Consider the following 17,479-nt stretch of genomic DNA (forward strand, 5'->3'; position numbering starts at 1 on the left):
ACAGTGTATGTATGATGTTGGCAGTATGACAGTGTATGTATGATGTTGGCAGAATGACAGTGTATGTATGATGTTGGCAGTATGGCAGTGTATGTATGATGTTGGATGTATGACAGTGTATGTATGGCAGTATGACAGTGTATGTATAATGTTGGCAGTATGACAGTGTATGTATGATGTTGGCAGCATGACAGTGGATGTATGATGTTGACAGTATGACAGTGGATGTAAGATGTTGGCAGTATGACAATGGGAATACATTGTGGTTTTCTGTTTCAATTTCTTTATTCATTTTCATTTAATTTCACAGACAAATCAAACAAACAAATATATATCTCAAGCCATTCCAGACAAGTCTAAAGGTCTACAATATATTAATAATAACAACAATATAATACAACTATCAGCTCCTTTCATTGTCCATCTGTTCAACCTACCAATCCCATCTACTAATTCTCTAGCCATAAATATTTATTGCTAATCCTGTTTTCCTTAACCGATTTTTAATATTAACTCCCCTCTTTGGGGAATACATTGTGGTTTTAATGTAAAGTGGTGTCTATATGGAAGTGGCTGTATAGCAGTAAATGTACAGTGGCTTCTAAATGGTGGTGTCTGTATGGTAGTGGATGCACTTTGGTTTCGTCTGACGGTATCTATATAGTTTGGCAGTGGATGCATGGTGCTGTTAATATGGTGGTTGTATGACAGTGGATGTATAGTTGTATCCTTATGGTGCTGGCTGTGTTGCAGTGGTTTTATTGTGCTGTATACATGGCAGTAACTGTATGGCAAAGTTTGCATTGCAGTTTTTCAGCACTAGTTCTTTTTGGTCAAATAAAATACTATTAGGGTGGTCTGGTACCTGTAAAAAGTTATACAGGTAAAGTTATCCTTTTTATAAATACTGCATCCAATACTGCATACATATCCAAACAAATAATATTACAATGTTTAAATAACAATTTATTGATTGTATTGAAAAATCTGATGAATAAGAGTGACAGTGTACACAGTGTCAATAAATGCCATGATCACAAAGGCGTATGTCCATAATATCTTGTGGTTAAGTGGAAGATCACAGATAATTGTTGTGGACTATTATGGGCATTGTTTGTATAATTTGTGAATCACAAGACTGTATGATAGACATTTGTTTTTTTGTGATCATGAGATTTGTTGACTACATTGTCACAATTGTTTACTAGACTGATGTTTAAACAATATTTTCGTGCGGCTTGTTAGGATAAATAGTGGTATAATAATTATTTATTGAAGGATAACCCATTTTTATTATTACCACCCTGTATTTATATAGCACTGACATATGACGCAATGCTGTACCGAGTCATATCCACAATCTAATGTCTCTAACAGACTCAAAAGCCAATTTAGGGGAACACTAATTGACCTACCAGTATGTTTTTGGGATGCAAGAGAAACTGGAGTACGCGGGGGTAACTGATGCAAACAGAAAGACGACATACTAACTCCATGCAGGTAGTGTCTTGGCCTAGGTTCAAACCTGGGACTCTGGTGCTAGCAACAGAACCACTGTAAAACTCTAAAAGTACTGCCATAAAAGGTCACTCTACATTTGAACACAAGGGCTAAAGTAAATTCCAGGTCAAAACTTTTTCAAATCTTTTTTACATTTACATACTACTCTTCTTTACAATAGTCACAAGAACAAGTACAAAGAGCAAATTTCACCTGTAGAGAAAAAAATCACCAGGGTTTGCTAACCTTTAACCATTTTTATTGAAAACTAAATACAAAAAAGTTTTGGCTTTAGATACACTTTAACATAACTAATGTATTAAATACTAAAAAATATGACCTTAGTATAACTTTTACTTTTAAAGACCTGACACACCATGGAGTTCAAAAGACAGTCTGTAAGAAATGTGAATCTTGTCTTTTGAAGAAGGTGCTGTAAATATTTGGGCCCCTCTCCATCACCCAGTGCCCCGTGTGTTCTGTTTATTTTGTAAACTGTAAGGACTCGCTAACATCTCCGCCATACTTCAGCAGAAACATGCGGGATATTTTGGAACAGATTTTCCCCCTGTGTAAACTTTGCTGGTCACATTCCTGGTAAACATAGCAGCATATAACAAAGCTCTCATTTATTATAAGGTGTGTGCAGGTACCGACAGGCCCAGCCAGCTGAGGAGTTCAGAGAGGGACCATGTTGTTCCTGTTTGGGTTTGATACAAGTATGTAATCTTGATCTGTGTACATTCTGAATTGCTCGGTCCCACAATACAGAATGTGCTGGTAAATTTAGAACATTTCCTGGGGATGTGGTACCTTAGATGCTAAAACAAGCTTGATGGGAAATGATGATTTATTTTTAGTAAGTACAGAGTGTGAGCTATTATTGTATTATTGGTCTGAAAGAAAATTTTGTCACTTTTTTATCCATACATTCATCTATCGGATGTGGGCCTAGCTATTTTTTTATATCTATCATCTACTATCTATCTATGTATCTATCCATGTATCTATCTATGTATTCATGGATCTATGTATCTATCCATCCATCTATCTATCTATCTATCTATCTATATTATAAAATTTAATATTTATATATATTTCATATTATATACATATATAATATTTAAGCTATTCTGTATTGATAATTTCAAAGAGAACCTGTCAGTAAAGATCTTTCCAGTAAGGCCCCCATCTAGCCATCACCGGACGAAATTGGAGTAGAATCTCTGCCGCAGACACACAAGGCAGACAGGAGCTTTGTCAGGTATAGGTCGCTATATTTAATACCACAATCTGTAGCCATTTTGTCTGAGCTGGAGAGCAGCAGGAAGGTGACACTGAAGGACTGCTCCACATAAATGATTGTTGTGTTATGATTGTCATAAAGGAAAAAGTTAAATAAATAAAACATGACCTGTGACTAAAACATTTAGCAGTGTTCAGAAACAACCTGTTTTATCATGCCGAGAGCATCAACTTGTAGAATATTCTGTGGCATCTCGCTCTGGATCCTTTCAGCTGACAGCTGCACTAACTCACAAGAGACATGCTATCATTAAATAAAGAATGTCATAACTTATCTGCTTTCTTATTGTGAAGGGGAATTATGAAAGGTGTTTTAAATAACTTGTGTGCCTAAAGCTGAACTCCAGAGTCCATCACAAAACTTAGCCATAGCCTCCCCCCTCTATACCACTTTAAGGCTGCAGTACAATAATAAAAATGTTCTTTCTTTACCAAAAAAGTACAATGATCATTGTTCATCGTGTCTTTACTAGCAGCGATCACAGCACAAATGTAGAAGAGTCTGTGCACTATTAGCATACATCTCTAAGGGTGGATGCGTGGGCACTGCAGAAATTCCAGACTGCCGACTGCCCAATGTAATGCCCACAAATGATGCTGCCCTACATTGATTGACACATTAGGCAGCAAACTGTATAAAAGCTGGGGCCGGGGACAATCGGCAGGATTGGACAGAGTGAGAAAAAAAGAACTGTTAATTTTAATTTATAAAAACTAAGTTAAAAAGTGCTGATATATGAAAGACCAGAACTGTGCAGGAGATGTGTCTCCTGTCTCTCCATCTCATGGAGCGACAAAAGTGAAGTTAGGGCTAGAATTTAGTTGTAACCAATAAACACTTTGTTTTGTGAAGACTTCTACTTTAATCATCAGTAGCATGCAACCTAAATACTTTTTGAAATAAACCTTTTTGTTATGTTCTTCTTGTGTCAAATCTGAACTCCAGGAATCTTTAAATTATCACCCTAGACCACTGCAGGGGTTAAAATTGGAATAAAGTCTTATTCCATGCTCCCATAGGCTTCTCCCCAGCTATACAACTGGTCCCTAAAGCCTTTTCTCACCACCACTTCTCTGGTCCTGAAAAACAGAAGTGAACTTTATGTGCCTAAAGCCTTGTAGCTGTATACCTTCCTTGTGAGATCATTAAAGGGACTTCTGACTACCAGTCTCAGATTTGAGGTGAAATTTCGTGATATTACCTCTGTGCTGCTCACAGTTCTTGCTGGAGAGGAAGCTGTACCTGAGGACCTGCATCTCCATGCTTCTGCTTTAATCCTTCAGTGGATCTATGCTTTATCCACCTGTTTACTTAGTTACCCATCAGTTATCAGATCACCAGTCACTGGAGTGGGGGCTGACTTCAGGAAGCAAAGCCCTGCTCCTCCACTAAGATTGTCAATACCGGACAAGGTAGGTTAGCAATCTGGACAAGGTTAGCTGTAGGGAAAGATCTAACAATACTGGTGACTAGTGCTTTGCCCTTTGCTTGTTTTTTGGGGCACAGCTTCCACAATACAGGTCCTTGTTATAAATGTAAAGTGAATCCAAAGGAATTCCATGCATATGGCTAGAATGCTCTTTTAATAGCAAATGGAAGAATTCTCTGTACTGTATTTTACAGTACATTCCAAATGATTCATTACATTGATACATTATGATGACCTGAGTGTCACAGAAAAAAGCCATATGGTGAGCAAATGTGTTTCAGCGAGGGACGGGGACCTACCCAGTGGATAAGACACATAGGAGACTTATAACTGAACTGCACAGCTGGAAAAACACTCCATGTAAAATAACATGTACAGAAGACATGTGGGGACGGGTTTAGTGTGGAATGTACAGGACTACCAGAAATTCTTCCCTGTGCTTTATCAGGACCTAATAACAGAAGGATTGAGGCAGGGGGTCTACGCCTGCTACTGTCTTGCTAACCTTACCCAGCATTGGTTGGTTGTGTTATAAGAAGTGCAGGTGACCCCAGGCACAATTGCCATAGTAAGGTGAGAAAAAGTCACTAACTTCTGTGACCTTTAGGGATTTATGCAGTGTCAGCCATGTTTAAATGACTAATGTAGGTTAAATGCACCTGTTTGTCCTAATCTGTTCTGTTTTGATAGGACTTTTGAATTTTTTATTTTTAAACGGGAAAACGTATTATGTACAATTACAGGAAAATATCTATCATACAGTATACATAATTTATAGTATGTAAAGTTAATATAGTATGTCTATAGCATAAATATTTTATAGTTATATTTATGCATGGCCTCCTCATTTTTCCTTCTTTTTATGTATGATTATGTTCCATATAAAGATATCTGATATAATAAGATAAACATTCCTGTTTTTTGTGCCTAGTTCCTACAAATTGTGCCAATAAATAAAGGATGGAGAAGGCAAAGGAGTGGACACCACATGAAGACAGAACTTGAAGATCACACAAGACTCCCCAGCTGCTAACAGATGTTTTATGTAAGTCAGAGCTGGGGAGAGGGTACAAAACCAATGAGATGGAACACACAGTTTCCAGATAGTGTCAGAGAATAAATAGTAGGAATGCTGGCACTGTTGACAACAGCTAGTTTTATGTAACACATGGAGCGATGATAGGGTATCTCTAATAGCAGTGAATGTGATTGCAAATAAGCCCTCACTCATCTGTGCAGCTACAGGCATTATGGAGCAATTGATCCTCATCACAGAAAGCACTTTTATTTTAATTTCAGCGGCTTAGTATCTCCTGCTCTACCCTCCTAGCAGAGAGTTGGTAGTCTGCTGGCCACCTAATCTCTAATGTAAATACAGAAAGTGTGTGTGGTTCCCAAGTTTCTGAGATCACTCTTGAAGAACTTTTCTTAATAATCCAGCGTCACATCTACTAAAAATGCAAGCTCAGAGACACAATCACGTATATCATGATGCCTGTGTGGTTCTTGGTTGTATTCTGGCACAGACTGACACAGACTGGACCCTGCTGCAGCTTGTACCTTACCACAAAGCTGAAGTGTAAATATGCGGTTGGATCAATAGGTGACAGAAGACTGCAGAAATACTTCCTCCTGTCTGCAGCAGAACAATGGCAAGTCTCTTTCTAGGCAAGTTACTGGAGATCAAGGAATGTTTTTTAATGATAAAAGATGGATCTGTTCTGAAAAATGGCACTGGTGTATATTGTGACACATTAGAAAACTAATCATGTAAAGTTACTAAAATGTCCCTACACAGTGCATTTGGCAGAGAAGTCAGCATTATTAATACCCTCATTTCTTTCCTAATCAGTGCCACACACTCGGGTGTTTATTTAACATAGGAATACAAAGTATTACCACTCTGTTATATCAAATCATTGTATGCCAATGCCATGTAAAGTAGTACTAAAAATTAAAACATTGCGAGCAAATAAGTTACGTTTTGCAGAAGGGACTGGCAATTATAATATCTCTTAGTTATTATTTTATCTCTTCTGTAATAGGATAAACGTACCTGTCTGTTCACACTAAACTCACTTCTTCCCACTCCTTCAGTGAGACCAGCATCTTCATCTGGTCCTCTTCCATGTTCAGGATTTTTGGCCATCTAGTTTGGCCAGGTCAGGATGGCATAACATAAGTGCACTGGAGTTCATTCATTTCCAGCAGCCAGGTATGCCAGGATCTGAGCGGTGAATCCCCAGTATAAATTAGATTATGAACATGTAGATAAGTTTGTTTTACTACAGAATAAAAATAACCTGTCTGTTTTGCAATATACAACCTCATGATTTTTTTCCTTTTTAAGTTTTGTTCTGCTTTAAGGTCTTCCTCCCACTTCTGCTAGTCATCGGTATATCTTTATTAAAATGGCTTTATGGAGAGTTTGTAGACATCAGGTGAGCCTTGCTGTGATAACAGACGCCTATCCTGGGGCAGTGCAGGAACTATGACTAAAATGCAATATAAATTAAGCTTTCGTGCTTGTTTACATAGCACCTCTTTCAACAAGCAGAGCCCCGTGGAGAATCTTCTCTAATAGCAATTTATAAACAGCTTCATCCCAACTATGAATCCTTCATAAGGGGAAAATGTATCAATGTAATCGGAATGGAAAGAGATTTTCCTTTAACATTTAGCAGCTGATTTCCACCAAAAAAGATGGCAGCAAGAAGCGTCTCTGCAATTTAAAGGAATGCTCACTTGGTTTAATTACACACACAAGGTTACTTTATATAGTTTGTTCCTATATATGTACATTGCGGCTGACATACCTGCTCATTATAAATGAAGGCTTAGCCTCCCACATCACATTACTACCTAAAATTTGTTCTTTACAACATTTGCAAAGAAAATTACAGCCCCTGTGTAGTTGATGTAAAAAAACAGTTGTGAACAAAAAGCAGGGTAATTGCACTGATCAACCAAGAACTTTATCTTCTAGTAATCTATAATCTAGTTTAGGGGTGTCAAACTCAGGCCTGTGGGCCAAATCTGGCCTGCACTGTAATTATATTTGGCCCGCAAGAAAATACCAAATGTCTACTAGAGTTGGCCTGCCGGTAGACAGTGCATGCACCACTAATACTACAAATCCCAGAATGCTCTGCTGGCACGTCAATAAGGACCCACAAGCGGCCCCTCCTCTGTTGATATTCATTACTGACCTGTCTCAATTGTTTTTTTTTAAATAAATCTAGGTTGGCCCGCCAAAATTTTTCATTTTGGCCCACTGTGTATTTGAGTTTGACACCCCTGATCTAGTCAATCAACACTCATGTGATTATCTTGCCACCTGTAGACCTACCTGACTACCTTGGTGCCATTCCGAATTACTTGCATATCCACCATGCAGCCACCGTTCACATATGCCGCTAGATTCAATTCAGAGAATTCAGCCTGGAATTAAACAAAAAAAAAATGTCAAACATTGAGAGCAAAAAGTACATTTCTAATGCCTTGTACTGATATCACATGGACGTCAGATGATTGTCGCTGGAATGGATCTTTCATGATCATTTCTGGTGATTGAAGAACGAATGAGTATTGTACAGCCAACAGACCTACAGCAAATCCATAAGCCTGGCCCCTGATAAGGTAGAAGTCAATGCTCCCACTTATCTCACTTACTCCCTTTCAGAGTAAATTTGAGCTTTAGCTACTGTGCTCTGCAAACAACGGGGATTTAAAATAGTGGTACACAAAATTTCAAATCTGCTTGCCAAAAGAAAAAATATTTTTTTTTTTTATTTAGCCCTGGCTATAATAAGCAGAGAAAACAGAGAATAGTTACACATTCCCTTTATTGGTTACACTGACAGCGGCCAGAAGTTGGAGTGAAAGTAACCTCTCGCCTGACTAGCTGCCTGAACAGAATAACACTACGTCTGTTGCTGACCAGCTCCAGCTGTATGATGTCCACAGGAAAGCCGGGCGATTAACCTGTTCAGAGAGTTTCCTGTCCAGCGCTATATTTAGCAGAGTCAGAATTTTGCTCTTCCCGTTCCAGAAGTTTCTGCAGAAATCTTTCACCCTGGGCGCTGCACCAATCCATGTGACAAGACAATCATTCCAAATGGTTAAGCCTGATGAAAGGGAACTGGCTAACAGTGCACAGAGCGCTATTTACTTTGATGTGATTACAGAAGGACGATGAAGCCTTTAGATTGTCCCATTTAATGGAAACCAACCAAGGGCACAAACTAGAGGCCACACAACAGGAGGGGGATTATAATCCATTATTGCTGAAAGATTTAAAGTAAATGTAAAACCTAACTAAACAATACTAAGTTTACTCTGTGTACTGAATTTCTTCAACATTTGCCTTTTTTATAATACTTAAATACTTGTTTGCTCCATTATTTTATTCCTTGTTCATCTCAGGGTTGCAGATCACTACAGCCTTTTTGCAAATGCTTTGAGCCTGATTTAATAAAGCTTTCCAAGACTATAGAAGATAGACTATGAATATACTATTGTCATTAGCAGAGCAAGGATGTCCAACCAGTGCTGGAGCAAAATTATGGAATTGTGATATTGTGAACGAAAGAGGCCAACAGATAACAAAAAAAAATAACAAAGGCAAAAAAACACATTTGTTTTAAGGCAAAATACCATATTACTTATGATACAGAGTGTTTTAGCAAACTGAATGTCATCTAGTAGCCAACCCTTGTAGCTTAGCCTGTACAGAGCAAGAGAACCTGTATTTGTACTGAAGCATAATACTATGTGACTGCAGTCATCCACGCAGCAGTGACCCCTAGTGGATAAAACACTGTGAAAATGGCATAAGGCCCATTCAGCTTTGCCTGTAATTTAATCCCCATCTACGCGGGAGATATAGGAAAAATGTCTTTGCTGCCACCAAAAGAAACCGGTTTTGTGTTTCATTGTAGGAATTTTTCTTTGAGAAAACAATTTAGATGTATTTTATCTGGATTTACATTCTGATCTTGTCTTGTATTATTTGGCCGGCGCTCTTGCCGTCTCTCCAAGCGCCTCGCCAATGACCCAGAACTTCAAACTCTAAACAAATTTGTGAACACGCCTGCTGATAACCCCGGGTTGTGAGCACTGTACCCTGGACCCTGCCAAAGGATCCGATAATAAAAACTATTCCCATGGGTTTAAAAGGGATTTCCACTTTTATGAGAATGATTTTCCCTTTGAATGCGATTATATTATTTGTAATAAATTATTACATTACATTTATTTTTTGTCTGAACAACCAGATGAAGCTCAGTAGATTGTTCAGTTAGATTGAAATATGTGTGGCCAGGCTGGATATATACAATTCAATATTTTCATATGTTGTACTTTAAAAAACAATGAATTAAGCAAAAATCTATGAAAAACTAGGGCACTCATGATCCAATGGGAATGTTCCTTGATATATACCTAACAACAATATGCTGCTGGTAGTTACAGGAAATAGTGGGAAGCATTGTCATTTGCTAGCCATTCCTCAGGGGCGGACAAGCCATGAACAACCACCAGCCAATGGGAGTGCTTCCAGCTTTACACCCAGCAGCATGATTTTGTTTGTAGTTATGGTAAACACTGGGAAGCACTGCCATCGGCTGGAGGTTTTTAGGGAGGGCTCAGCCCTTGACAACCACCAACCAATCTGACTGCTCCCAGCTGTTTACTATAACAACTTGCAGATCTTTTAGGAATCCATTATTCTTAGGAATACATTATTGAACACGTCCTGCTGTGTACCATTCTGAACAGCATTATTTGATCAGCACTAAATGGTAGATGGAGGCATTCCAGGTGAAAAATTATTATTATTAATATTATTATGATTATTATTATTAATAATAATAATAATAATAAACAGGATTTATATAGCGCCAAGAGATTACGCAGTGCTGTACAATAAATAGGGGTTGCAAATGACAGACAGATACAAACAGTGACACAGGAGGAGGAGAGGACCCTGCCAAGAGGAACTTACAATCTAGTAGGTGGGGGAATTTCACACACAATAGGATGGGAGATATGTAGTGGTGGGAAGTAGTGATGGTTTCAAAAGACAGAGGAAGATGGGTAAGCAAGTTTGAAAAAATGGGGTTTGAGGGCTCTTTTAAATGAGCAGAAGGTAGGAGCAAGTTGAATAGGACGAGGAAGACCATTCCAGAGAGTTGGGGCAGCTCTAGAGAAGTCTTGTATCCGTGCGTGAGATGAGGTTATGAGTGAGGAAGTCATTAGTAGGTCATTGGAGGAGCGGAGAGAGCGGCTGGGGGAGTATTTTTTTACCAGGTCAGAAATGTAAGTGGGACAAAACCTGTGGAGGGATTTGAAGGCAAAGCACAGGAGCTTAAATTTGATTCTAAGGTGAAATGGAAGCTAATGAAGAGAACTACAAAGAGATGCAGCCGAAGAGGAGCGGTGGGAAGGATGGAAGAGTCTGGCTGCGGCATTCATGATAGATTGTAGAGGAGAGAATCGGGTTAATGGAATACCAGAGAGGAGGAGGTTACAGTAGTCCTGATCTTGATTGTTACATTGAGTAACCATCGAGATCAGGAATAGTTTACCTGATCCTGCACATATTTACCAGCGTATGTCTGGCCTATAGCAATCTGCAAGTCATGGATGGTGTCCTTCTCTATATTTCTGACTATATACAAGTCCTCTATACTTTATATGTTTTTAATGGTCTGCAATAGGCACAAGGAAATAGCAGTATCAAATTTCCAGACAGCAGTCCACAATACCCTGGGGTCTATTTATCACTTGTCATTGTGTAATATGGAGATATTAACAAGATGTTGGTGCTGAAGGCCAGTAGTATTTTTTTAGTGATTGCATGTATCCTGGCAAATTATTATTGTTTGTCACTCCCATTACATAAAATGACCTTGGCTCCATTAAGTAATGTTATCTATCCCCTGGGAGCCGGTACCATCCAACCCGTTATTATTCATGGCCTGCCTCGGTCAGCAGTCTTCCTGGGATATGAGCCACCACGTTTATCCAACCATCCCCACCTGGATCCCTCTGCCAAACTCCATGTGTAGAGATGTTACAGTGTAAATAAATGGGAGGAAAAGAACAACCAGCTCTGTGATACTTGAAAGTGCTGAAATGTTAATGGTCCATTAAAAGGCAAAAATGTGCAAAACCAACCCTAGCCAATAAGGACCACTAAAAGGAAACAATGACGGATTATCATATATATATATATATATATATATATATATATATATATATATATATTAATTAATGGGTACGCCTGTGAACTATCATTACATTCACTAAGCTAGAATTATATATATAATATATATATACATATATATATATACCAATCTGACTGCTCCCAGCTGTTTACTATAACAACTTGCAGATCTTTTAGGAATCCATATATATCACAGAGCATTGTTGGGGCGATATTGCCATCTATGACTTTATTGTGGAGATTACCTCACTTTCTGTAGAGACAGTGATAGTATTTATTTCAAATTTCTATTTAATGCACAGCGTGCGTAATATGCTGGCGCTAAAAAGACTAAATCTCTCAAAAGTAGGTAATAAATTTAACTACATTTTTCAAATCTTACTAAAGCAATATCATGCGTTCACATAGAAAAGGTATATTCCTATTGTAATTATTGCCTTGTAAGGGATATTTAGTAAATTAAAAGAAGATCTGCTGAAGGAAGTGCAAGAAAAAATGATTCCTTAAAAGATGAGGTAAGTGAACAACCTAAATTTAGTAAATAATCTCCAATATTTTCTATTGCTTATTCATAGAATCTCACAGAAGACCACAATTATATTTCTTAAAGATGCTATCAATGTAAATCCTGGTGCCTGTGATGGCACAAATGAATAAAAAAGGAGCCCCCCTCCATTCTCTTATCTTACTAATGTAATTACAATGGTGCTATTGTAACCTGAAAAGAGGAGACTGAGAAAATGTTCCTACTACATGCAGCACACTGATGACATAAACTCAGCCTAAGCAAAGTCACACACATCTAATAATGAAATGCAATTTATTCCTCAAGGCTTCACTTGAGTTACACCAAACTCACTTCCTTAGCATGTGTATCTAAAATAATAATAATAATATTATTATTATTATTATTATTAATAATAATATTATTATTATTATTAATAATAATAACAATAATAATAATAAAATAAACCCTGAAAACAAAAGAAATAAACATTCCTTTCAAGCAGTGTCAGCTACACAGTATTGCCTTTCCCACACCCTGTTGTATTGGCTATATTGTTTAGGTAAGAAGCAGTTTGGTATTAGGATATCCTGCTGACGTCCTATTCTCTGATGAGGGGTAACCCCTTAGTACAAATGTTTGCGTTCAGTCTATGGCGGTCAGTTCCTGTGGCTGTAGTCAGACAAGCATTGCAGGCTCCGAGGTTGGCGATGACTTATCTCCCTGGATTGTACATGAACCGTGTTTATTGTGCTAATTATATCTTGTGTTGAGCTCTCACGGTCTGGATCACCAGCGCTCCAGGCTAGCTTTAAGCAGACCATTCTGTCCCATCAGTGCCATTTATACATCGAATGGAAGTCTCTGTTGTTTGTAAGGAAAAAAAAAGTTCTTTGGGAGAGTTTAGATAGAGAACAGGGCCAAAAATAAAACATTCAGAGCTGTAATAACAGCACTTCACTTAAATAAACAGCACTTATTAGGATTAACTCTTGGTACTGAGGGACTTTGCAGCACAATTAAGGTGTCTCTGGGAACATTTACAGAAAAATACTTTCTCTTTTTTTTATTTAGTTTAAAGGGTGTTTTTTTTGGGAGAGCTGTATTTAGTTATGTCTATTTTTTGTACTTTCGGAACATTCACTAGCACACATTGTATAATATTGAAACCATTTACAGAATTGCAAAAGCCATTTTTGATCATTTAAAATCTGCAGGTCTCATTAAAAAGAAATAGACCTAATCTATGCACTCTGTACAATATGCTGTGTACGGCACAGTTTAGACCAAAGTGTTTCCTTTCTGAACAGTTGCTTGTTGTTCTGTAGTTTGCATAAAAAAAAATAAAACTCTCATGAGTTTATTTTTTACAACGATACTCTCATAATACAGTAATTGAAGAGTGTTTTATTTTATGTTTATGTATGTGGTGTTTGCATTTGTATATATGTGCATGCAATGTTTGTACTTGTACTTATGTATCTATAAGTGTATGTGTATACATGTATATGCTGAATCCACCGGAACTCTGCTTTATGCATGTTGAATACTGCCAACCCCTGCAAACTGTGCATTACAAACTCATGAGTAGGATCAGATTTTTTTACACCATAACCCTTTAGGCCCCGCCAACTTTTAGCGCAGTTTAGATATACCCATCATTTACAGGAGTATGCAATGCTCCCTTACTCCCCTAGAGGTGCCCCAGAATAAGTGTAGCAACACCCCTGTGGTGCCCTACCCAAAGTTTGGTTGGGATGGGGGGGCATTGAGAAATAGTTACACTCCTGACTGCAGCATACCGGACTGGTTCTTTGCACTGCTTCTTTCTCCCCCATTCAGAGCTCTTCTGTACAGAGACAAGGGGTCAAATCCAATTATATACAATTTGTTGAGAAGGGCAGTTAACAGAGTTGTTTCCTGGCATAGTACATATTACTGCTTAGAAAATGTGAGGAACTATCCATCTCTCATGGTATTACTATTCCTCCCTATTGTGTGTTACTTCCTCCACCTTCTAGATTGTAAGCTCTTCTAGGTAGGGCCCTCTCCTCTCCTGTGTCACTGTCTGTATCTGTCTGTCAATTGCAACCCCTATTTAATGTACAGCACTCTGTAATATGTTGGCACTATATAAATCCTGTTTATTAACAATAATAATATTATTATTATTAATTACTGAAACAGATGAGAGTATTTGAAATTCAGGAGTTTAACAGGCAGTGCTGCAGTTGCATTATCAGTTTTTTGTGTGGCGTGGAGATGTTACATGCACAGTCTCTTTGGAGGTAGGCTGCTCTACCACTTCCATAGACTTTAGTAGGAATGCTTGCCAAACACCTGCAAAGCAGCTTTAATCTGTTTTTCTTTAGGCCATTGAAAGGCCTTTAGGAAGTGTAAGAAGGATGTACAAACAAAACACACGCTTCCACTTCCTATACACCCCCAAATACTCCTCCGTCTCTGCAAGACAATCACAACAAGTACATTTTTGCTTTAAAAATGCTTTTGTGAATAAAGGTTTGGTTTTTATATGTTTTTAAAGAGTGATTGGTACCTTTAAAATTCCCTATAGCTTTTAGGTGCAATGCTCAGACAACACCTCTAACTTCTCCCCGGCGCGTAGAGGTTGAAACTGGGTGCCCTATATTTCCACTGCCAATGCAGCTGTCCATATCAACAAGCTCTGTCTGGTCACTGCTTATGTTTTACAAATTCTAATGTAATGATGTAATAATAAATACAGAGCTGCAATAATTAGTATATGTAATTTGTGCCTGGTGTGTAAAGTAATGAAAAAGGTTTATGATACACAGCCCTTCAACAAATAAAATGTCACCTGCATCATCCATCAGTCCATCCATAGCTTTCTTTTTTTAAGCCATCTCAGGAAAATAGATGAAACATTTCCTTATTATGACAATTCTGGAGCACTGGAGTGATATCAAATAGAGTAGATGTGGTGTAGACTGGGAAATAAACAGGCAGAAAGAATTTGTCAGGGGTGAGTGACAAAAGGACAACACTGCTGCATTTTAAAATAGATCAAAAGAAGACGAAGTGAGTTGACCCTTATCTTCCACATTGTCGTCCCCTGTTCCTTCCTATGCATGCCTCTCCGCAGAGTTTATTGCTTGACTTTCTGGTATTTTAACATTGCCAAGTTTCCAAGACAAAATTAGGAAGACGGTTTCCGAAAGGGAAGAAAAACTAGACAGGTCTGTGTGAAATTAGACAGGCGCAGAATGCAAGTGGAATAGAAACTATCCAGACTTTAAACCGGTCCAGATGCACAAAGGAGATTTGGGGGGGAAAGGGTCTGTCACATGGATCGAAGTGGTGAGCCTTCTGAGTAGTAGAGCAGCTGAAAATGGTTTTCACCCATTTATTAGGCTGCATAGTTCTCCAAGAATGATGACATGGTTCAGTCTAATTAAATCTAACAAGGTAACTCAAAGCAGTTGCAATCTGTGACATTTTAATTTGCTAACTCTACTGCAGTTTAACCATATGGATAGGTCACTTTACTGCCTTTAACCTGTAATTGGACAGTGAAAGAATGGCAGAATACTAGTGAGCCCAACCTTATTTTTGCTCCACCTAACAGTATGTTCCTGGTCAGTATATTTGCATGCTGCACACCTAATTGAATCAGTGTTGCCCTTCCTTCTATAAGCCTGATTGCTGCTTCAGAGGAGATTGCTACATGTCAATATTAGGAAAACTCAGGTAGTTACACTAGAACAGGGGTGTCAATCTTTGGCCCGAGGGCCAAATCTGGCCGCCAACATCCTTTTTTTTTGACCCCCAGAGGAATCCTAAACATGAACTGCAGCTGGCCCGCCGCTGCATTGAAATAGCTCTGTTACTAGAATTCCCGGCATCACTCACGTCTATAGACCAGCGGACTCTCTGCCTATGGGTGGCCCCACATTGGACTGTTTTATAGACGCAAATAATGCCGGGAATTTTAGTAGCGCCGCTATTTCAATGAAGAGGGAGTTTCAGCGGTGGGCCACTCAATAAGATTTAGCCCTGCATTGGCCACGTCTACCATTTCCAGCACTCCCCCCAGCTGTACTTTCCCTTGCTACTCCAAGTCACGGACTTGAATGGTTGGATTTTCATAGAAGAATATTGTTATTATTATTGTTAGCCTGTGCAGAAAGGTTACCACTGAAATTTAACTCAGAAGGCTACAAATAGAGAAAGAGGCATAAGATTTCTTCTTAAATAAAGTTAAAAAAAATGTTATGCCTCTTTCTTTATTATAAGCTTCTTCCAGATTGAATGTGAAGCAAAACATCTTTGTTTGCATATGAAAAGGATTTATATCTAATGAGAAGGAAAAAATTCCTCATTTTTTTCAATAAATTTCAAGGTTGGCCCTAAGTTTTTAATTTGGCCCTCTGTGTATTTGAGTTTGACACCCCTGCAGTAGAAGTTTACATTTTTGGAAAGCAAAAACATACATAACATATGTGATGTGACTTAATAATAATAATAATAATAATAATATATGTTTTTATATAAAAACATTATTTTTCAGTCCTGTGCCTTTTTAAGTTTTATACTGTATCCCCTGTAAGAACAGGCAGGGTGAATTAGACAGGGAATTGTTGAAGAAAAGGTGTGATTTAACCCCTGATTTATGGACACCTAATGAAGAAAAGCCTTATATTATCATTTCCTTTTCTTCTCACATTTAATGCCCTGCCAGAATGTGAGTCTCCCAAGGCAGATGCCATTCTCTCCTTTTTATAATGTGCCATTAAGTGTGACTATTCTGAAAATAGCTTTGCTGAAATATTAAGGGGATGAGGTGCTAGGAATGAGAGGGACTTGGAAATCGCATTATGTTACGGTCTTTACGTAGGGTGTCATGGATCTTTAAGCCCAAAAATTTCTACAGTAAACAAGCCAGCTTCATTAGTTCGGTGCCAAGACAAAATCTTCCTGCCCCAAAGTACGTTGCTGGCAAGCGGGTCGATCTCAATGAGTTGTGTCTGGATTTGGCAGGGGGAGAGCGTCAAGACATTGTGCGCTCAGTCAATGCGACGATGCTTTTTGGCACCTCAACACAAAAGGGTCAGAAAACACTTTTTTTTCCACACTGCTTTGAGAAGCAGCTTTGTGAGATGTGAACTTTTCCCACTGTCACTAAGCACAGGCTTTACCAAAGGATAAAGAAAAGATGATTGCTGAAATTTCTTCCTGGGACCCGAACAGTCAGACTGCCTAATGGATACATCTTACACTTTTATCAGACTTAATTCCAGCAGACATAAGCCCTAAAATTGTGGTGGGAACGTTAGTATTTCCAATCCAATGCAAACAGTATAAAAACAGATGAAATCACATACTATACATGACCTGTACCAAGGAAAAGTCTTCTGTGGCACGGTGGCTCAGTGGTTAGCACTCCAGCCTTCACTAGTGCTAGGTCCCTGGTTTGAATCTCAGCCAGGGCACTATCTGCATAGTTTGCAGGTTCTCCCCGTGTCTGCGTGG

At 38.4% G+C, this 17,479-nt stretch overlaps 1 protein-coding gene across 2 annotated transcripts in view; it reads right to left on the bottom strand.

Annotated features, from left to right (window-relative positions):
- SYN3 (synapsin III) overlaps positions 1 to 17,479 on the bottom strand; it is a 188,161-nt gene that overhangs the window by 127,171 nt on the left and 43,511 nt on the right. For both annotated transcript variants that reach the window (XM_072400159.1, XM_072400160.1), the window contains exon 4: positions 7,585 to 7,676. In XM_072400159.1, coding sequence (XP_072256260.1) covers positions 7,585 to 7,676 — 92 coding nt within the window. The remainder of the gene's footprint in view (positions 1 to 7,584; positions 7,677 to 17,479) is intronic.

Source organism: Pyxicephalus adspersus, chromosome 2, assembly GCF_032062135.1.
Source record: "Pyxicephalus adspersus chromosome 2, UCB_Pads_2.0, whole genome shotgun sequence".
NCBI classification, from domain to species: Eukaryota; Metazoa; Chordata; class Amphibia; order Anura; family Pyxicephalidae; genus Pyxicephalus; species Pyxicephalus adspersus.